At 43.0% G+C, this 23,000-nt stretch overlaps 1 protein-coding gene across 2 annotated transcripts in view; it reads right to left on the reverse strand.

Moving 5' to 3' along the window:
• Positions 1 to 20,467, reverse strand: part of srrm4 (serine/arginine repetitive matrix 4) — a 58,889-nt gene extending 38,422 nt beyond the window's left edge. For both annotated transcript variants that reach the window (XM_088302547.1, XM_088302538.1), the window contains exon 1: positions 19,920 to 20,467. In XM_088302547.1, coding sequence (XP_088158673.1) covers positions 19,920 to 20,077 — 158 coding nt within the window. In that variant the 5' untranslated portion in view covers positions 20,078 to 20,467. The remainder of the gene's footprint in view (positions 1 to 19,919) is intronic.
• Positions 20,468 to 23,000: the final 2,533 nt, after the last annotated feature.

The following is a 23,000-nucleotide window of genomic DNA, read 5'->3' on the forward strand; positions in this document are numbered from 1 at the left end:
TTGATTTCGTGAGTGATATTCCTTCACACACAAACATTGCGGAAACACTGGCACACAGGTAACTTAACACTACTCGAATACACTAATTGTTCCCAATCTGCGAAAATAAATTGGACTTCAATTGCAACTTCATCTGTTCTCACAACTATGTACTCCATTCATGCACGGCATCACACTGCCCCTTAGAAGCCAGCGCGGACAGCAACAGCCGGTATTTGTTTTTATCCTTTTTAATTGTTTTCATTAGGGTTAATGTGAACCTCCGGCTGCCCATTTTCAAATATGGGGCGGAAAAGGGAGCAATATAGTAAAGTTTGATAAGCATCTGGTTTGCCCAAGTTCATGTCAAGGTTTATATTTGTTCAAATAACCCCCCTGGCTCATTTGAATGCACTGTGCCATGTACGGAAGGGATGTAACGTCAAGCTATTGGCTGGGCTGTCCCCTGCACCCAGCAGTTGCCTATGAATGTAAATCTGTCTTTGTTTATTTTTTTTTTCTTGCTTGGTGACACGAATAAGCCATCATAATGAAAAAAAAGTCAACTGCCAGTCAGGGTGTGATTGAATGCATCAGCACTGCCTTCTTCCTGATCCAACAAGACTTAGATGTTCGTGAACATGTGAGCCAAACAATTTAATAATTTATTCATTTATTTCAAAGAACAACAAAAAAGTCATCTGACCCGCAACACAGATAGGTTGATGCCTTCGCATGCGGTGTCTGATTATTTAGGATGCGCTGTAGCTCCAGCCTCATCTGACAGAGTCAGCAAAACAGGCGGCGTCAGTGACAGATTGACGGACCTTCCGTTGGTATTGACAATAGGAAGTTACTAGAATGACTCCGATTTGTGACCAAGAAAATATCACGTTGAATCGGTGGCGATGGCTAAGACAAGATGGCTCCTCCTCATGTAGGCAAGTGTGGCTGCGTACATTAGCGGTCGTCATGACATACACCCTAGGTTCCGCTTGCTTTAATACAACCTGTCGAACCAAAATTGCGTTTGGCTGCATTTTTATTTTATAAAACACATATTGTTTGCTAACACTTTAAAGTTGAGTTCTCAATGATTCAAGAATTACTACTTTCCTCAAAATTCAAGGATAAAAGGAGATCCACTGATTTCTTTTTTTTTTTTGTCGTACCAACACACATTTCCACATGCTACGGCGCGACATACGATACCCAAGGTCTCCGGTTAAACGAGCAAGTCCCAAGACTTATGAAAATAACAGTATAAAATATATAGCATAAAGAGGTAAGGGAGATGCTTATTCACCGTTTGAATGCAAAGATGCAAGACATTGAACTTCATTTGATATTTACAAGGTGATTTTGTACTTAAAAAGAATAGAGAGTTCAAGAATAAAATGTTCAACTTAAAGGAATAAATGGCCATAAGGCTATAATGGTACCAAGTACGTAGTTGAATAAATATGAAGCTTTACAGTCAATGAATAATCGTTTTGTGAATCGTGATTTCAATCTTTATTATTGAAAACAATTATGAGTATTATCATTTCAATAATCATTCACAGTATTTTCACCGAAAATTAAACTGACAAAAAGCACTGTGGAAGTGTTTGGAACGTTGAGAAGCGAAATGTGGTTGACTGACAGAACCACGAAGCTTGAAGGCACACTTATATGAGGCGTGTGTCGTCTTTTCAAACGCTGCCGCAGCTCACGTGGCCTCATCTCGCCATCAGTGAGGCAAGCTGTCACTCAGCCTGGAGGAGCGTTCCTTTCCTCCCTCCTCATTTCCGAGTCCATCCCCTGCCTCCCCGGCCGATAACACATTAGCCGGCTAATCTCCCGCCTCTCGGCAGGATGAGGTGTTGTTGCGGCGAAGGCTGCAGGGCTAAATGTGTCAATCAGCGGCACTGGAGAGGACAACGCGTCGGCCAAAATACTGCGTGGCTTGGACAGCAACAGCACGCACTTCTCTCCAAAAAAAAGCATAGGTAGCATTACGGCAGGCATGTGCATTGACGCATGGTAAAATAAATAAATAAATGAGTTCACATGACTTCAAACCTCTAAAACAAAAATTCGTCTGAGTCAAAAACGTTTTTTTTGTAGTAGAGGTACACTTGTTTTGAGTACAATAAAATTTTGCTTCAGAAAAGAGATGAGCCATGATTGGTCGTAACCTGAGCACTGGGGCATCTGTGATGTCATTTATAGTCGATAGCTAGAGGCAAAACGTGGAAAAAACTCCTGGATTTTGCTCTTCAACTCACATTTCACAAATGCAATATTAATCAGAATACTGTGTTTAAACTAGTGAAGGGGCATAGAACATTTAATTGCAAAGATTTATTTTTTTTTTTTACTTTACTGCCTTTAAATCCGTCAATTAGTCTGTCTATCCGTCCCCCCCCAAAAAACATGTAAACAAAACGGATGTCCATCATTCGTCAATCAACAAAACGGGCTTATGCCCACCTCTGGTCTACAATCCAATTTTATTGAAATTTTCTGATTAGAGAGATTGAAATCCCGCAAAATTATGACAAATTTGGCCTTAGGAAATAACGACAGCATATGTAATTGTTTGCATAATGTTCGCCTTCTTAACGAGGGAGAGGTCTTGACGAGTACGATGAGGGGACAAATGGTGCAATCAAAGACAAATCCTTAATTGTCAGTCTCCCTCGTTAGTCAGTCGTTCCATTTTATTACAAAGCGACCTCAAATTACAAAGGCATTCTCCAGACCCAATCTTCCCCACTCCATTTAAATGGAACAGCTCAAAATAAATCTTTAATTGCTTGACTATCGGAGAGACTTTCACGTTTTTCCCAAATGAAGAAGAAGGAGCGCGATAACCGGTTCTTCCATTTGATGCGAACATGGAAAATAAACTTTGGGGACGTTGCTTCTATCAAGCGATAGCCATCCGCTGGATGAGCTCCTCTGCCCAAGTCGTTAATTATACGTTTTACAATTAGGCACGCGTATCCCCACACAATCGCAGACAGACACGATTAATTAGATCCATCTAGCAGCACTGCACAGACTTCTTCTTCTCTACTGTCGTCTTTGTTTGGGGCTCCAGAGCCAAGAAAATGATTGGGAAAGTTTTGCTTTTATTCAAGTGTTTATTCAGTCAACTCCAAACTGAACCAGGTTATTATTAACTGAAAGGTGTTCATCGGAAGGGAGGCCGTTATATTGCCCAAATATGATATGAATGTATCCTTTTCTATTGTTCAAATATGATTTAAAAGAAAAATGAATTCAGCAGGAACACATTGCTGTGTTCTGATTTTTTTTTTCAATTAAACATTTTAACAAAGGCATTTTCTACTGATATCCATCCATCCATCCATCTTCTGTACCGGAGCCTATCCCAGCTATCTTTGGGCAGTAGGACACCCTGAACTGGTTGCCAGCCAATTGCAGGGCACACAGAGACGAACAACCATCCGTGCTCACACTCATTCCATTATGTGTTAATCGCGATACGTATTTATATTGAACTATCGCCCAGCCCTAATTTGGCTTATCCAAATGATTTGATTCAAGAATGAGAGTTTTTACATGCGCATTAACTCAAGAACAAGCGTGTCCAAGTCCCATCCTCGACATTCCCTATCCAGATTGTTTTGAATGCATCCTTACCGCAACACACCTGATTCAAATAATCAGGATCGTTATCCGGCTTTTGTTAACCTTGATCTGATCATTTGAATCAGGTATGTTGGAATAAGGATACACCTAAAACAGGCTGGATAGGGGCTCTTTGGCAACCCTGCTCAGGAATATTTGACTCAAATAGAACAACTTCATTCAAGATTCATATCTGACTCTTCAAGAATCATTCGATTTGATAGCGATATTGGGCTCTAGAAAATTTTTATTCAAGCAAGATATTTGACACATCTATGATACCATTTGATTAAAAACACTACAATTGTCTCATCTATAATGATCTGATTCCAGAATAATATTCAACTCATCTAGAACAGCTTAATTCAAGAACGTTCAACTTAAACAATTTGATTCGGGAATGATTCCTAAATACCAGTGTGATATTTCACTCATCTACTAAGCTTTAAATTCACTCAAGAACAATATCGAGCTCATGATTGAATGATTTCTCAGAGTGATATTTGGCTCTTAAAGAATTTTTTGATTAGATAATAAAATATATAAAATAAAATATATTTGGCTCATTTGGGTCAATTTGAATTAAGAATTATATTTGGCTTATCAACAGTAGAATCATTGGATCTGACAACGCTATTTGGCTCATTTTAAAGAACAAGAAGAAGGAGGAGGAGGGAGAAGAGAAATAGAATGGGGAGGCTGGCAACATATTTGCATTTGCATAAATGTTCCGCTGTGCAGTCAGCAAGAAAAATGATTTTCAAGCAGACATTTTTTTCTCTTTCATGTGAATAATTCATAATGAAAAGAAACCAAGTTATTTTTTTTTTAATGCTGTCCCCATGCTCGCTACCAGCAACCTGCATGACAAATCATGTTCTTGCACTGTCGTACGAACGTCGACGGAAAATATACGCAGACGCTTGAATGACGTCTACATTTGCGCCATCAACAAGGTTCCATTTTTATGTTGACTCCAGCGCAGTCATTAAACACAATGACGTCCACCGGGAAGGAAAATATTGAAGGTTATTTTGACAAGTTTAGGTTTCACCTTGGAGGTAATACAGCGAATCACTTTTTGCTGACGTACGCCTCAAACGGTTCAGCAAATTGATTTTTGACCTTGTGACGATCTCCTTCAGCCAGACTGGTGACAATTCCAGTCATATTTTGGCATTACCTCCTCATTTGAGGGTGTATTTAAAATAAAATAACAAACCTAAAAAAAACTTCACCGAGGGTTTGAATTTAAGCCATGACTCAACGTTGTTTGTCACAAATGTTTTTATTTTTTGGGGGGAAGTGATATCTTTTCTAAGCAGTGGCTGCATTTTTGTCAATGTTTCCTCTCTGCAAGCAAAAATAATCTCACTCGACTTGTCACTATTGATTTTTCACCTCGTTATTGTTGAACTTAACCTTGGGACAGAGTTCAGCTGCCATGGAAATGTCATCGGCAAACACCAACCTACCTAATCCGTTTACAGCGACTGTGGGGAACATTCTGATTGTAATGCAGAAAAATTCTTTTTGTGTTTATGTACGTCTTTGACACATTTGTCCCTGAAAGCAAAGCAACGCATGTAATGGATGTGAAGTGTTTTGCACCGATTTTTGTCAGCGTGTGACAAAACAGGCACTGAAGCGCGGAGATGCTCGTCAAAGGGTTAATTGCACTCTGCTTTGATTTCCCCTTCAAAAAATGCTGCTGCTGCTGCCTCTCAGGAGCATTTTGAAAGCGCTCAAGTTCCTGCATGAAGCCAAACAAGACAAGTGACTGCGTGTGCTTTGACATTGCATTTGCGCCATTTGCTCACACGCTTTCAAGGGCAAAATACATCTTGGGGAAATTTGAGTTTTTAATGTCTCATGTATCAAATAATTGGCTATTCGGATACAAATTAAAAATGTGTATTATTATTTTATTTATTTTTTTTGTATTTCCACTTAATAATGAACCGCTAACGGCTTTTCATCTTTAGATCATCAACAATGTAGACGTTTCTCATGGCGTAGTGGTACACTTGCCTGACTTGTATGCAGACAGTGTGGGATCAGTTCCCACTCAGGGACAGTGTGTGTGTGTGTGCGTGCATGTGGGTGGGGGTGTGTGTGGGGGTGTGGGGGTGCGTGGGTGGGTGTGTGTGTGTGTGTGTGTACCCTGCGACTGGCTGGCGACCAGTTCAGGGTCTAGTACCAATCTTGTCGGCTGGTACCCTCCAGCGACCCTGTACAGGATAACTGGTGTTGAAGATGACACACCACACAGGTTGCACTTCAATTTAAACTGTGCATAGCAGTGATATCAGGAGCAATTATGCCAGATAAAGCAACATACCTGGAATATTAAAAAGCGATCAGTAGGAACGGCAACTGTGTCAGGCTATCAGCATCAAAGTGTGCAGATTCATTCAGCTCTATAACTTGAGTGCTGCTAGTGGTGAGCAGCACAAAACACTAGCAACAGGTGCCATAGAATACAGTGTCAGTAAAACTAACCCATCCATCCATTACCTGAGCCGCTCATCCTCACTAGGGTAGCGTGGGGTGCTGGAGCCTATCCCAGTTGTCTTGGGGAAGTAGGCGGGGTACATCCTGGACTGGTTGACAGCCAATCGTAGGACATACGAAGACAAATAACCATCCGAGCTCACGCTCATACCAAGGGACAATTTAGAGTGTCCAATCAACCTACTATGCATGTCTTAAGAATGTGGGAGGAAACCGGAGTACCTGGAGAAAATCCATGCAGGCGTGGGGAGAATATGCAAACTCCTCACAGAAAGGCCGGAGTTGGAATCGAACCCGGCACCACTGTATTGTGAGGCCATCGTGCGAACCAGTCGTCCAAATCATAATTAAGACCTTCATTTTTTTTTCACCCTTAATTAGCAATTGAACATTATTTCAGGACAGCGTTGTGTTGTGTTCACCGTTAGCAACAGTTTGTGGCGGCAATAAACATCGCAAACAGAGTCTGGTCAGATACACCACGACACGTTGCTGGGAACATCTTCATAATAAAAGTGTGCTTACGTATGGCATTGATGCCCATATGGCATTTGGGAAGGTTTATTTTGAAGTTGGCCTTCTTCCCGTGTTGACGACATGTTAGCATGAGCAATTGTTTGTGTGGTTAGCTTGACTTCTTTCTGACAGTGTACATATAAAAGAGCAATACTCAAGGCAAAAAAAAAATGCCTCGAGCAATTTTCTGAAGAAAGTAAAGTTCTTGTACTTAACGCTAGTTTGTTGTTCATCAGTTTGTGCCATCCTTGAATGGTCATTTTAATGCACTGGAGGGAAAAAAATAAACACGGTATGTGGTTTAGTTTGTTGTTGTCTTCAAAGCCGTTGTCGTGGGGTTATGATCATGGATCTTTTATACATGCATTGAAAAAATGTATGATTATAAAAAAAATAAAACACTATAATAAGAGCATGTATTTTGCACATATGTGCATATTTTTTCCATCAGTTTAACAGGGGCTTTTGATGTACACGTGCAATGGAAATATTAATTGTTAATATTAAGACACATTGGAACTGAAGTCACTGATGGAGTAGTGGTGCACTTGCCTGAATTGTGTGCGGGCAGTGTGGGATCGGGACCCACTCAGTGGTGGTGTCTGTGTGTGTCCTGCGACTGGCTGGCGGCCAGTTCAGGGTGTAGTGCGCCTTTCGCCAATAGTCAGCTGGGATAGGCTCCAGCACCTCCGCGGCTCTAATGAGAAGATGCGGTGTGGATGATGGCACGCGACATGGTGGAGCTGTTTTCAATTGGGCTTTGAAAAAAAATCTAATCCACAAAAGATCATTTAAATGAGAAGAAGCAAAAGTTTTCAAATCAATGTTTTCCTCAAGGAGACAAATGGCTTCATTCACTTTAGGCCCGTTGGATTTCACTAATATTTCAACATAAAGTCACCAAAATGTCTGGCGGGACAAATTAAAGGTCAGCTGCGTCTCGGTGATGGATTCAAGCTGCTTCTGCTCGCTCCAGTGTATTCAACTCAGGATTTATGACTTTTATCTTTAAAAAGTGTATCTTCCTATTTCGCGTGGACGGGCTCAGGACGTGACATTTCATTTTGAGGGCTGAGCAGGGGAGGTAGTGTTCACTTTTTGTTTGTCGTGAAAATACACAGTGTCGCAAAATTTTGGGAAAGTGCGCCATTTCTCAAGTCGGGTCGTTTGTTTGGACAAAAAAGCCACACATCATGCGTTTTCTCAGAGTAGTCCAGTTTCCTCCACATTCCCAAGACATGCATGGTTGGTTGATTGACAGCTTATTTTCCATAGGTATGATTGTGAACGCGGACGGTTGTTTGTCTTTGTGTGCCCTGCAATTGGCTGGCATCCAGTTCAAGGTGTACCCCGCCTACTGCCGGAAGACAGCTGGGATAGGTCGCAGCACACCCACGCTCCTCATGAAGATCGACAGTTCAGATAATGAATCGATGGATAATAATAAATAATTCATTTTACTTAAAAGTGCCTGTCAGGGCACTCAAGGTCAATGTACAACATAATTAATAATCAATACAATAAAATAACAGAACATAAAACATCAACGAAATTGGAAAATGATGAAGGCAACATTAAAGTGAATCAGTACTCCGGAATATGTTTGTTTTTAGTCTCGTTTTAAAAAGGGATAAAGAGTGTGTTTTAAGGAGGTCAGGTGGTAGTGAGTTCCATAAATTTCCATGACAGAAGGCGAAATAAAACTAGAAAGTGAGAGGATGGGTTGCCAAGGAAAAGTATTGAAGATATACTAAGGGAAGAGGAGGGTGATGGAAGTTGCTGATGGAGTCGTTTGATTTTTGAATCGAAAAATGACAAAAGTGAATGACAGAAAACTATAGTAAAGTAAAAGTACAGTAAAGTAAGTACAAGTGGGAGGTAATCGATTCCAGTGGATGTGAGATATTGTCTAACAGAGTCAATATTGCCTTAGAGTTGCCTTCATTTTATGGATTAAAGTTGTGTCGTAGGTAGGTTTTACTTGAATTAAACAGTCAGTGTAGCGATTGAGATGCTAAGTGTACATGTGCTTGTGTATGTCGTTCTATGCGTTGGAAGAAGACACTCGAGAGAGTAAAATTCTGTGGTTTTTAATTGGGCCAGATGCACTGCAACACACAAGACAAGATATAACCATACCTGTTTCACTAAAGGCGTTTTCTGAATAGGCATTAACTACAAAGGATGACTACAAAGTACTTAAATAAACTTACACGAAGCCCTGTAGTAAATAATTATTGCTCACCTTCAAAACATGAGACATAACATTACCACGCCAGTTTCCTTGAAGGCATTTTCTGATAAAGATCAGTGAGGACACCTGAGCTGCCGTCACTTGTCTACATGGGTTCCAAAGAATCTCCGAACAAAAACGCTTTACTTTGCAGGACTTCTTGTACATGTCCAACACAAATTGGGCAGCGAGTAATAATTACAACCCTTTAAGTTTGCTTGTGCGGTCTATTATAAATGGGCAAAAATGACTGTTCCCACACGTATGTTGAGTCCGGTTTTCTTATAGAGACATTTAAGTTGAGCTCCATTGGATTTTAACTGTCGTCGAGAAGGGCTAAACCAGGGTGAGGATGTGATCTGGTTTTTAATGGTGCAAACATATTGAGGAGAGAATGCAGATTATTATTATATTATGCAACAAGTTCATCAGGATGAAAAGAGAGTCCAAGCGGTGGAGGCTGTCAATAAAAGACGAGAGCATGGGGGACAGTGACTTCGGAAAAGGTAAGGTTGGCAGAAAAAGTTATTAGCGTGTGATCTGAAAAGAGGAGTGAGTCTGAAATGAAGTTGGTTGTAGTGATACCACAACAGCAGACCACATTTAGTCCATTAAGTAGGTGGGAAAGTTGATTACTTGCTGTAGAGAAGAGTTGAGACAGGATGATCATTTGTGGGAGAATGTGTTCTTAGAAATGTCTTTCAGAATATTAAAATCACCAAGCAACATTGCCAAGTAAAGTTAGTCTAAAAAGACAAAATGGACTGGAAGTGCTGAGACAAGCATCATACTGGGGGCTGTGGAATGTCCTAATCATTTGAGGAGTTAAGGACCAACCTGAAATGAAACACACTAGCCATCGCTAACCTCTTTGAAGCAGTCCACTTAAAAAATGGTGAAATAAAACTTCTCAAAGAGAAGAACAAAGGAAAGCAAAGGAGATAAAATAACTCAACGCTTCTAAAAATGAGTTTGCAGAGAAACTCAGCCATGAGGGAAAAAAAGACGGCAGATTTGGAAGAACACAAAGACAATGGAACTTGCACCTCAACGGGCTGAAAGAAAAAAAGAAGGAAGACGCGAGGAAAAAGGTCGGCGATATCATCATAACGACTTTACCATAGTGGTCGGGGATGAATTTGATTTTGAACACTTTGCCTCGACTTAGACGCACTTGTGACTGCTGACCAAGACAAGTCATTATGCAGCTTTCACTGAGAGCCAACAAGGAAGAACTGTGGCGGGCCACCAAGAATCATCCCACCTGTAGAGAGTTTGGGATCAAGATCGCTGAAAATCTCATCAAGGAAGCGAGAGAGTTTTGTGGTCTTGTTGTGTAGGGAAAGATTTAACGTGCACAGGAAGCTGAAGATAAGGCGGTCTTCAGAGGTTCTTACGGTTAGTTCATGGACAGTGAGTGAATCCGTAGTTACTAATCAAAATGCTTAAAGAATCTCTAAATGGGAGTTGTAGCATTCCATATTGCTTCAGGGTTTTGCTGCTTTCCATGTTCTTCTTTCTCGAAGGTCACATGCCTATAATTTTCACCCATTAGGTTTCAGCTCTTTCAGCAGGAGAAGAGAAACATCTCCATCTGTCTCCTCCATTTACTGCCTCCATTTTTTTGGACACACGCACAAATGCACACACACGCACTGACGCACACACACACCTACACGAACACACCCACGCACATGCACACCCCCACGCACACACACGCACACACCCACACAGCGTGAATAATGCTTCCTCACCGAGACTCCTAATCATGACAGTCCAATCCAGGCCATTGCAACACAACAACAGGAAAAAAAGGCTGTGTTTATTTCTGTTGTTTTTCCTTGTTATTTTCATTCTGTCTGACCTTCCCGTCATTACCCCCAACGCCCCAACGCCCCCTCACCCTACCCCCGCGGTGGATGCCGGCACGCTCCCTGCTTGCCATCAGCATCACTGTCAAGTCCAGCAAGGGGGCCACGCCGAAGGAGTGCCTCGTTCCGGCGAAAACTGAGTAGATATGCTGCAACATTTCAACCACTGCATCATCACCGAAATGCATGTGTGCTGACAGTAAGAAAAGGCCAAACACCAAGGATGCTGCTACAAAATATTTTTTTCAAATGGTATATATTGATAGAATGGTTTGGTGTTGACAAGAAAGTAAACATCATGAAAATGGGTGGAGAAATAAATAAGTTCAGACTTATTTTCAATGTCCTATGATGGGGAAGGCGCCCGTGCCAACATGGCCACCGTAGGCACGGCATTTCGTCGGGTTGCTATAGCAAGTTGGCATTTATCTGTGATTATATTCAATTTTATGCTACTTGAACCAACGGCAAGAGATCAACCAGAGGTTGGTTTCCACAAAGTGGAGGCACTGGAGAGTGATAAAGCGTTACTCCTACTGACTTCAGGTATTTTGAGGTCATAAACTCTAGAACAGCAACAGATGCGATGATAGAGTTTATGGAAACTCCTTTGCATTCCACGATTTAATTATGTTGAATTATTCAAATGAGTCAAAATTAGGAAAGAGGAATGGTCAACTTTACACGGATAGCCGTAAATTGGGGATTTCCCTTGTGAAAATCTTTGAATGTGCCAAGGTAATGAGCATTTTTGCTTTATGCTGAGATGATTACTGACTTTCTTTGTTGAGTAACTTTTACCAAATGCACTTTTCGAACACTTTCCGCAGAAACCTTCTTCCTGGTTCTTTTATTGCTTTTAATGCTTGCAATGCTACCAGTAACTATGTTATCAATATTTAATGGATGGCAGCAATCAATCAATCGATCAATCAATAAATCAATATCAAAGAGCCCTATTTATATTTGACTGATTCATTTATAGCAGACAATTTCGTTTTAGGAAAATTATTTATTTATTTATTTTTTAGAGGCCTAATCTAACAAACACTTCACAATGTTAAGTTCATGAAAACCAAACCTTTAGTTGATGAAAATGGTAGAAGGTTGACCTACAGAACTACTACTGCCTCGGATCTCAGAATCTACTGGTGCGACTTCTAACACGTTTTGTTTAAACAGGATCCGTTGTTAACAAACAGCAGATGGCCTGCTGCCACCGCCATCCACTGAAGCTCCACACAGGTAAAACTTGATCACACTCCAAAACATCTGCTAATTCAAACTTTTGTTGATGCCAAGTTCAGATGCAGCCCTGCTAATAGACGTTCCCTGGCTTTGTGTGATCCAGGAGTTTGCTGTTTTCATCAGTCCTTTGGCTGCATAGTTTGCCAGGAAAAGATCCCGCTTGAGAAGCCTTTCTTGCTAAATGGACCTGTTGCACTGTTAGGGCTGGGCGATATGACCTAAAATCAATATCGCGATAAATTAGGCAGTTTTACCTCGATAACGATAAATGCGCGATAAATTCCCCCTGAGGACCAAAATCAAAATAAATGCAGGAAATGCATATTAACTGCTTTTTTTATTGACCAACTGGTACGCATTACTTTCAATGAAAAATAGAAGTACAAAAATCATTTGAATAAACATTCAAACTAGCTTGCTTTGCGTGACTTGAACAATGTCACAAAGAACAGGAGAAAAAGGGTACCTCTCACAAAATCTTTTTATGTAAATATATTGTGCCGAGATGCTGTAATTCCATTTGCAAAGGCCTAGATTTGTGTAAAGGTATCGTGTAAACAATCTAAATAATGCCATGTGCAAAGGCGCTAGTCGCCTGTAAACAAAATGCTAAATAGAATGGGAAAAAAATGTCAATGGAATGCCAATGCCAAATAAACGCATGTGCTTCATCAGGAAAATGTGCCGTCTCGATTACCCTGGTGCGCAATCGCCACTTGCCGTCTATGTAATGCACATTCAGCCGCAAACAGGGATCCATATTGCGACAAGACCACAAGTCGGATGTGGATGCAAAATGCTTGACATGTCTCCGCTCCCGTCCCGATGTTGTCCATATCGGAAGTGCTGTTTGCGGCAAATATTTTCGTACCTCTTGTCGGCTACTTTCATGAGGCGTTTGAATCCTGCCCGCTCCATTGTAACAAGAGGAGCTCTATCTTTAGCTATGTGCTCGGCTATCGCGTCCACCTCTGAGACGTTCTCTCGTATGGTGTCGCCTCCGTTATGGGCTGTTGTCACTTGTCCAAACTTGCTCCTCACTTTGAACTTTTAGCACAAGCTCCAAGTCAAAGCATGGTTGTGTTGTGGGTGGTGAAAAAGAAAAGGTTGGACGCGCTGTTTCTGGTGCTTACGACGCACTTTGTAGTTCATGTTTTTTTGCTTAAACATCGTCTTTATGGAACCAAAACATTTCCAAACGACAGATGTCCACTTTATTTTCGGGACAAGCGCGACAGGAACAATTTCAACTAACGTTACTTCGTCCGCAGCCGTGTCAGCCGCTTCAGGATTTGAATCGCCAGCTACGAACGCGTCTTGTTTACATTCTTGTTCAGAAGGGAGGAGTCACGTGACTACACGCGCTTGAGGCGTCTTAAAGGGGCATGAGCATCGCCGCAGACAGAAAAGACTTCTTTTTCTTTTTTTTTTTTAGACACCGAATTTACCGACATGGGCAAAATGATGTCGGTCATTCTAATAAATTTCGGTAACGGTAAATTTTCGGTTTATCGCCCAGCCCTATGCACTGTCCCCAATTACTCCTTTCTGGTGGGCAGGTCAGATGGCATAAGAGTTTCCGCTGTCAATACGTTACAAGCTACTGAGGCGCCATCTGGTTGGAAAATAACCTCTGTCATTTACCATCCGATCTATTCAGTAGTGTGTCTGAGTACTTTTCCAGGTTGAAAGGGCATGAAAGGTTTTGACTCTTCAAAGTCCAAGAGGATACGCAGGAGCCTTGTTGGATAATTGCCGGCCGGCAAGATTTTTTTCTGGCCTCTGTTTAAGCTTTACAGCCGTAACAGTGCTCTGACGCACATTAGAATTAATATGGCGAATTCCTCTAAACTTGATCTGGACAAATAACGAGGCGGAAAACCTGCTACTAGTACCATTGTTGAAAGGGCCGATCTCCTTGAACATACATTGGCACAGAGCCTGGCAAAGACCATACAGGGGCCTGCAGTGGGACTCATCGGAAACAAAATCTTGATTCAGCGAATGCATGGCACAGTGAGAAGGTTTTATCCAAACCAATTTGAGGTTGTTCAAATGCTTCAAGCGGGTGATGATGCTTATGATGCTCAACAACCTGAAGTCAGTAGAATTAGAATTAGAATTAGAAATCCCTTTATTGTCATTGTACTCAAGAGTGCAACGAGATTAGAGAGCTCCCCTCTCCAGTGCAATACAACAATAATACAGACAATGCTTTATCACTCTCCAGTGCGTGAAAACAAACGACTGACTTTTACATTTTATCTTTTGCTTTTGTGACACCTCAAACAATAAAACAGCAGAAATGAGAGAAAGTTTTTTTGGACAGCATACTAATACTTGATTAACTCAAATGTAACCAAGGCAAGCAGCGTGAGCCACTCTGACTCACCGTCTGGCTAGAGTTGAATGTTTTTTACGTCACCTTCCTGATTCAATCCATGAACTGCGGCATCTTTTCTCTCCATCTCAACACATACTTGCTACTTTCTCCCTCTTCTCATCACACAACATTGTTTATATTACACTTAGGATGTTTGAGTGAGAGGTGTTTGGCTTCCTACCACGTGCAAGCATCACCACCTATATTTTTCTTCTACTCAAAACCTGTGCTGAGCTCACATCCAAAGCAATGAAACACCGACACTAATTGAAATGTTTGTCATTAGAGTTGTGTGCATACCAGAATTTCACAGACAAACTGGGCGCCCCACCACAGGACCCATTGAAAAACTTACTTGACAAATACATTTTGTCAGGGGCAGGAAACGGTTGGATTTCAGTGGCCGATTGAAAACGTCCACGCCACTGAACGTAATAAGAGGTGGATGAAGTTGGCCAAGGTGCCACTGAAAGCCCAGGTATCAAATGCACAGCTAGCCACTTATTGGTCTACACCAGAAGATCTAATATGAGAGCTGTGATCAATAGCACAAAAGCAAAGTATTTCAATGAGTAGGTGTGCAACGAGCGGCACCATTAAAGGGATCATCTAGCCAACGTAGTCAATTTTTCAACAAGCTCATTTTATGTATTTTTTGTAATCATCGATATTATTCGTAGTCATTGTAAATATGTCCCTAATAATGTCAAAATAACACGACCAACTTGTTCCAAAATGAATGTGGACGTCTCTATTTGGGCTCACTTGAACCTCTGAAAACATAACAAAACAATGAGCTTTTCTATGGCTAACTTAAAAGAGAGTGAGGAAATGAAAATGATCTTATGTGCAGTTTCTGACATTTGTGTCAAGTCACCAAGATTCGCAACACAGTGCGTTCAGAGAGGCTTTTCGTAAGGTTAATTGTAGGTCGTTATAAATTACATTTACATTCAACCGTTATTACGCGTTCATCTGAAATGAACGCCGGCTAGCACCACAACGTTGATGGCTGCAAGCGGTGGCGGACACGAACGTAATCGACGTCACACCCGGACGCTGAAAAGCTTATAGAGATTGATATGGTCATAAGTAGAGATACAGTTTTCTGACATATTCAGCGACGTGTGTGTTTTATTTAGTTTTTTGTCATGACATGCCACTCCAACTCAGTGTCCTTGGCCCTCGTTATTTATAAATACGTAAATTTTTTACATACATGTTTTGGTACGTTACACAATGCCACACTTTGAATAACGTGGAGGACTCGCGCATGCAAACATTGACATATATGCCTGGGTACCGAACATTGTTTTCAGTGATGCTTGCAAGATTGATTGATTGATTGGGCGTTTTTTTGTCAGTAAGATGGGCGTCCATCCAGGACAGACTGGCGTAGCGTCCCTGGGACGAAATGCTCATGTCTGGCTGAATGTCCAGTTTTGTGTGCGCTTTCATGCTTTTGCCTACTTCAGCCTTTGTAATGAAGAAGTGACTGGCACAGTGGTTTTATTTTGTAGAGGTGATCATGGTTTTTGCTCATATGAGCTCATGTTTGATCCAAAATATTGGATGTATACTTTCTCAGATTGAAGTGGACAAGAGTAGTAAAGTAAAAAAATATGAATTTTAGTGGGAATTGGTCGCCGTTTCATACATCAGAACTGACAAACTAAGCAATATTACAATGCTTGCCACCCTGACGTTAGAAAGCTGAGATGGAAAAAATAAGCTGGGCCCCAAAAGCGACGGTGCCAATTTGTCATAAATCTCATCCCAAAAAAGCCCTTAAATCACGACAGAGACTTTTAGGGGGGTGAATTTTAGTACTGATGTTATTTTTACATGCATACGTATTATATAAGTGCCAATATTCATCTGGATCAAGTGTCCCTTTGAATGTACATTGTGCGATTGAGCGTCTGGAAGCAATTGGCTGTGCTAATTCTAATTAACACGTCTAATTTGGCGTTAAGATGAAGCGGATGGAGGGCATGGGCGGCATTCATAGGTCACCCGAGCGAGAGTTGCACTGGCGGCGTGTTGGAAATCAAAACAACACGTCGTGGGCCGACGCAATCTTCAGTGTAAAATTAGTATATAGCTGCGTTCAAAGTCTCCTCCTCATGTCGCCTCCGTGGACTGCATAACCCATTGCGAATTTGGACCGGCTTAAGAGCTGCCTTCAAATTAACACATTTTTATATACTCCAGGACTATTCTAGAAAGCAGCCATCAAGTACCACGGCAGCACTTGAAAAGGCTGGTGCCTTGCCTGCCCTGTAAAATCTCGGGTCATTGCCTGAAGCTCTCTTGCAGTGTTGGGGAAGTGGATGTCTTGGCAGCAAAGACCCACTGTTTCCCAAGTGACCCAGTGGACGGAACGATGTAGTGGACGGTGAACCTTTGGCATCAACCCAAAGCCTTGTGACACTACTCGGTATGATGCCCCACTTGCCACCCAGAAGAGAAAGACCAGGACCTCAAGCTCAGCATCATTCATGCCGTCATTCCTGGTTCAGGAAAGAGGTTCATCAACAAACTGAACAGGGGCTCTTGCTCTGGCAAAAGTCTGTTCAGAGATCACCTGCTCCGCGAGCAATTGTTAGGGTTCGGTTGGTAATGCAGGTAATTTTCAGTCACAGTATATCGAAAACTTTGTGAAGAGACAGAAGAATGTGAAGCAAGGCGGGAACCACGCACAGTGCATGTCTCACGGTAAAAGAACTGATTCCCGCCAGACTACACATCATCACAGCTAAAATAAACAATTCTTCTGTAATCATGTTAAAATAGCCGATTCACGGCAGGCCAATTATTCCTGGCTACGACGATTGACCAATCAGAGCTTTTCATGGCAAAAATAACTCTAGTGCTTCTGCCTGAACCTTCAAAGCAGAATGCTCCACTGTAAGCACAGAACACATGCGTAGAAGAAGAGCTTCTTCTTTTTCATTTCCGGCAGACTGCGCAAGCCCTCAGCAATGTGGGAATTATGAATTGCCATGGGGCAGCCTTCACGCTAAATATTTTTTTTTCAACAATAAAGTGAAAGGTGTGTCATTCAAAGTAACTCAAAAGCAGTGTTGGGAAAGTTATTTCAAAAATGAAATATATTACTGGTTACTTGCATGTAAAAGTAATCAGTTTCTTATTCTGTTAAGTAACTAGTTACTCAAGCGTAAGTTATTTTTAATTGGGCATTAATTTCATTAATGATGATTCAGACACTTTTAAAGGAAAATGCAAGATATGCCACCATGCTGATAAAATTGTAACGAGGATATGGAACTGATCTAATATCCAGTAAAAAAATTAAAATAATAAACTAGAACATCTGACTCTAATGAATTGAACGTCACAACCCTTGTGAGGATAAGCGGCTCACATAATGGATTGATGATATTGTAGTTTGTTTGATTGGAGTTGCTGAAGCATGATGTCATTGCCCATTGGACGTCATCGTCTTCGAGGCAGACGACTTGCATTTTGATTGCTCACAAACAATCAGAATAGTGTGTCCAGCGAGTCAAGAAATTCTAATTGTAGTAATTGGGTATGTAATTAGCTTACATTGTTTGTTAGGTTTCAATAGCTCTCCAGTTTAAATTATGTGATTAAATTTGTTTGTGGTCCCAAATTTGTAATGGGTTACGAGATTCATTAACTGTAATAGCATTGCAAAAATATTAAGAGTAACTCATTATTTTATGTTGTTCCTGCCAAAATGTAAAATATTACTGTTACTTTTGTGACACGTTACCCTCAACACTGTTGTGTAACCGATGCAAAATAACACAAAAAAAATTATATCATACTCTTGGATAAATGGCATATTCATAAATGTCCATTAATCAGAAACCTAATGTTTATATGTTGAATAAAAATAGGATATATTAGATAGATAGATATAGATTGTTTTATCTGCAAATTTCAAAGCACACAAAACTTTGTATTTGAGTGCTTTATTTCTTTGCCTCTATGTTTGTCACCTCCTGACTGTTTTGTCTATATGTTCCGCGTTCCTAAATCAGATTTAAATACAAATAAATTAAAAATCTCAGCCTTCGCTCAGGGGCCATCTCCATGGAAACGAAGGCCAGATTTAAAGGCTGGATTCTAAGGCTGCACGTGTTAGCGTGAATTTGGATACCACGTGCAGTATAGTCACGCCGGAAGTTCAACTTGCAGGATGCAGCTTGGAAATTTGGACGCAACGTAGGTCTCTAACAACCTGCGAAACTAACGTACACGTTTTCAGCAACATAGAGATGTTTATTTCCGTTAACATTGGGGTCAATTCAGAGTCTTCTATGGATCTAAGGTAAACTGACCACTATGCGAAGTCTTCAACGAACCCAACGTATGTTTTCCAAATTGATTTTGGGTCTTCAAAGGACTTAAAGTATGTTTTTGAAATCATTGTCGAGTCCTCAGTTTAATTAATGTACATGTTTTAGTAAATATTGACACGGATTTTAGACTATAATTAAATTGAATGATGAGAAATGTTCTTTTTTATTTTTAATACAGCTCACCATCCTTCAAACCTGTACGTGTTTTCCTGAACACTGATGAAATTGAGTCTCCAATCAAGCTCAGTTAGTAGTTTTTGTCAACATAAAACACTGTTAAGAATCTTCAAGCAACTTAACGGACAGTACGTGTTTTTGTAAAAATGTATTTGTTTGTCTTTTCATACAATCTCAGGGCACACATAGACGAACAACCATTCGCGCTCACACTCATACCTAGGGGCAATTTAGAGTGTCCAATCAACCTGCCAAGCATGTTTTTGTGATATGGGAGGAAACCGGAGTACCCGGAGGAAATCCAAGCAGGCACGGGGAAGAACACGCAAACTCGACACAGGAAGGCCGGAGCCGGAATCAATCCCACGACCTCTACACTGTGAGGCCATTGTGCTAACTAGCCGTCCACTGTGCCGCCCACACTGACATTTAGACTTTAGTAAATCTCAGACATAGGTTTTTGTAAATATCTAACACTATTAGGGCTCATTAACGAATCCAACCTGTATGTTTTCATATACATGTACCGCAATTTAGAGTCCTTCATGAACAAATATGTGTTTTCATAAACATCAATGGAGATTGAGATCCTTCAATAACTCGATCGTGCATATTTTTGCAAACAGTTAGCCTTCAATAAAACTCAGGTACATGATTTCGTAATTGTTGAACATGATTACGCATCTTAAAAAACACATTTTTTGCAAAACATGACATCATTTTAGAGTCTTCAACAAACCAAAGGTCCGGATTTTCATCAACTTCAATTAAACGTCAACAGTGAAACAATCATTCCAATTTTGGTCAATGCTGGCAACATTGAGTCTTCAATAAACCTCAGGTGCATTTTTTTTCATGGACATTGACATTGATTTTGAGTGTTTCATGAAAGCAGCCAACTGTGGTAACAGCAAAGACGATTCAGATTCTTCTATGTTACACGTTTTCATCAACACTGAAGCCCATCAAGAGCTGTCAAAGTTGCAACGCCGTGTACTCACCGGCTCAACCTAGTACGGGCGGTGATGCTGGCCACGATTGCGCTCTCCGGCCTCGGCATGGACACCGCCTTGGAGGTCCCCTTCCAGAACTTCTCAAAAAGCTGCTTCTGATGCAGCATGGCGGCGCTCTCCTGGACCGAACTCGCCGTTTCCATCATCACGAGGAGGATGCTCCAGCGTGCATTGGAAGGCAGCCAGGAGCTGTCCAAGGACTGAAGCCCGGGCAGGTGTGGGGCTGTGTGGAGCGGAGCGTCTCTCCTGCTCCCGGGTCAGCGTGTGTCAGCCTGGGACCGGAGGCCACCCTCCCTCTCGCCTCTCCCAAGTGGATGTATTGTTCTCCTCGATGAGGAGTGCTGCTGCCAAATGGAGAGAGGCCTGAGATTGCACCCTTCCGTCACATCTGCGGAGTTTGGATCGAGCTGGCTAATTCCAATTGGTCCCGAATGGCGTTTGTGTGCGTGGGAGGGAAGGGAGGGCGAGTGGCCAAGCCGGCGTAGTTTTGGTCTGATGGGAGCAAGCGTGCATGAGTGAAAGCGGACTGAGGAGATCAGCGGCAAGAGCGTTGTTTTGTATGTCTCAGCCAGTGACGTCAAAGGAGGGAGGGATGCGAGGCGAGTGGGAAGGAGGGGGTCCCTCCTTTTATCCTCCCTTTCTCTGACAATCAACCCCCCCTGCCCGCTCACATCATCACTTCACTTGTCCCTCCAGCTTCTTCTTTGTGTTCTTCCAAGGCACTCAGGAATAATGAAGCAGCAAAAAAGGAGCCTCGCTTTCTATGGCCGGTCATAAAACTTTGCCGCCAGTCTCCGCCCACATGCAGTGGTGAAAACACAACATGGTCCAGCTGTGTGGTATAAAGTTATTCTTTTTTTAGGGCAGAAATCAAAAAGAATCTCTTGAAGGAGTTTATCATGGTAGATTACTTGAAAATAACCTAAACAACAACGACAGACTTCCTGTTTGTTTGTTTTTAGACCTTGCTTCTTGAGTTTTTAGTTTTGGTCACCATTGTGTAGTAGTACCACCTAATGACAGCTGTGCAACAATTTGGAGAGTCATAAGAACAGAGATAAAGTGATCAGTAGTGCGGCACTAACAATACTTGGACGGTCGTGCAGATGATACAGGTTGCCTTTTATTCCAGGATGGAGTTGATGTTGGCCTCCCATTGTGGGACATGCTGACTAAAATTCATCTTCTTAAATGACACTGGCTTTGTGGACTTTAAGGTGCTACCAAGCCATATTTGGATAAAATGTGCACTTCGAACCAAGATGGTCGAATTATTGTGTGTTTTTTAACCATATCTTTTTAAAATGGTTTAGTGGGTCTAGGTCATGGTGGACATGCATGCCAAATTTTATGTTGCTAAATCAAAGTGGCTTCAGGGGCTTACTTTACCACTCCAAAATCCTGGGGGCGTTTCAAAGTCAATTAATGGGATAAAAATTACCCCTTTAAAGAAAGATGGCAAGCTTCCCATGTCTTTTGCGGTATAGCCTTGTGAGACTTTTTCTCACGATTGATATGCCTTCTAAATTTCACGGTCCGGGTTGAGGTAGGTGAGGACCCAAACGCAGGGAAGCCAGGCAGGGGTAACTTAAAGAGCATTTAATAACAGAAAACAAAAGGCAAACGAGGGACTTGGAAAAACTGGACAACGACAGGAAACCAACGACAGGGACAGGCGACAGGGACAGGCGACAGGGACAAGCGACAGGGACAAGCAACAGGGACAAGTGACAGGGACAAGCGACTGGGACAATGACAGTGAAAATGACAATGAACCAACAAGAACTGAAAGCAACCAGGGAACTAAATACACACAAATTGACGAGACAACGAGGAGCACCTGGACAAGACACGGAGGGTTGGAAGGACCGGATTGGTTAACACAAGGGCTTGGGTAAACGAACACAGGTGGACACAATAGACAAGACGAGACAAGACAAGACACAGGAACAAGGCCAAAACATAAAACCAAATACTAAACCAAATATAACAAATACAAATCATGACAGTACCCCCCCTTAAGGGACGGATCCCAGACGTCCCAAACACAAACAAAAGAAAATTGTCCAAAATCAGGGTGGGCGGAAGGGGGCCAGGAGGCAGGACCACAGCCCGCAATCAAGGCTGGTCAGGCGGGCGTCCGGGAGGCCAGACCAGCGAGTCTAGCCGTGGCCATTCAGGCGGGCGTCCGGGAGGCCAGACCAGCGAGTCTAGCCGTGGCCATTCAGGCGGGCGTCCGGGAGGCCAGACCAGCGAGTCTAGCCGTGGCCATTCAGGCGGGCGTCCGGGAGGCCAAGGCAGCCGAATGGAGTGCGCCACCGAGGCAGAGACGAGAGGCGGCGGCGGGTCGTCGGGCGCCGCCGAGGCAGAGACGAGAGGCGGCGGCGGGTCGTCGGGCGCCGCCGAGGCAGAGACGAGAGGCGGCGGCGGGTCGTCGGGCGCCGCCGAGGCAGAGACGAGAGGCGGCGGCGGGTCGTCTGGCGCCGCCGAGGCAGACACGAGATGCGGCGGCGGTTCGTCGAGCGCCGCAGAGGCCGGGACTTGGAGCGGCGGCGGGCCGGGCGCAGCCGGGACAGGGACTTGGAGCGGCGGCGGGCCGGGCGCAGCCGGGACAGGTACTTGGAGCGGCGGTGGGCCAGGCGCAGCCGGGACAGGGACTTGGAGCGGCGGCGGCCCGGGCGCAGCAGAGGCCGGGACTTGGAGCGGCGGCGGACCGGGCGCGACCGAGGCCGGGACCTGGACGGACGCACTTGGGACGGACTCCGGACGTGCTCGGCCGGAACAGGAACTTGGGGCGGACGCAGGACGTGCTCGGCCGGAACAGGGACTTGGGACGGACGCAGGACGTGCTCCGCCGGAACAGGGACTTGGGACGGACGCAGGACGTGCTCCGCCGGGACAAGGACTCGGGACGGACGCAGGACGTGCTCCGCCGGAACAGGGACTCGAGGCGGACGCAGGATGTGCTCCGCCGGGACAAGGACTCGGGACGGACGCAAGACGTGCTCCGCCGGGACAAGGACTCGGGACGGACGCAGGACGTGCTCCGCCGGGACAAGGACTTGGGAC

Source organism: Idiotropiscis lumnitzeri, chromosome 1 (genome assembly GCF_059441095.1).
Source record: "Idiotropiscis lumnitzeri isolate Australia: NSW breed Sydney's pygmy pipehorse chromosome 1, RoL_Ilum_1.0, whole genome shotgun sequence".
Classification (NCBI taxonomy): domain Eukaryota; kingdom Metazoa; phylum Chordata; class Actinopteri; order Syngnathiformes; family Syngnathidae; genus Idiotropiscis; species Idiotropiscis lumnitzeri.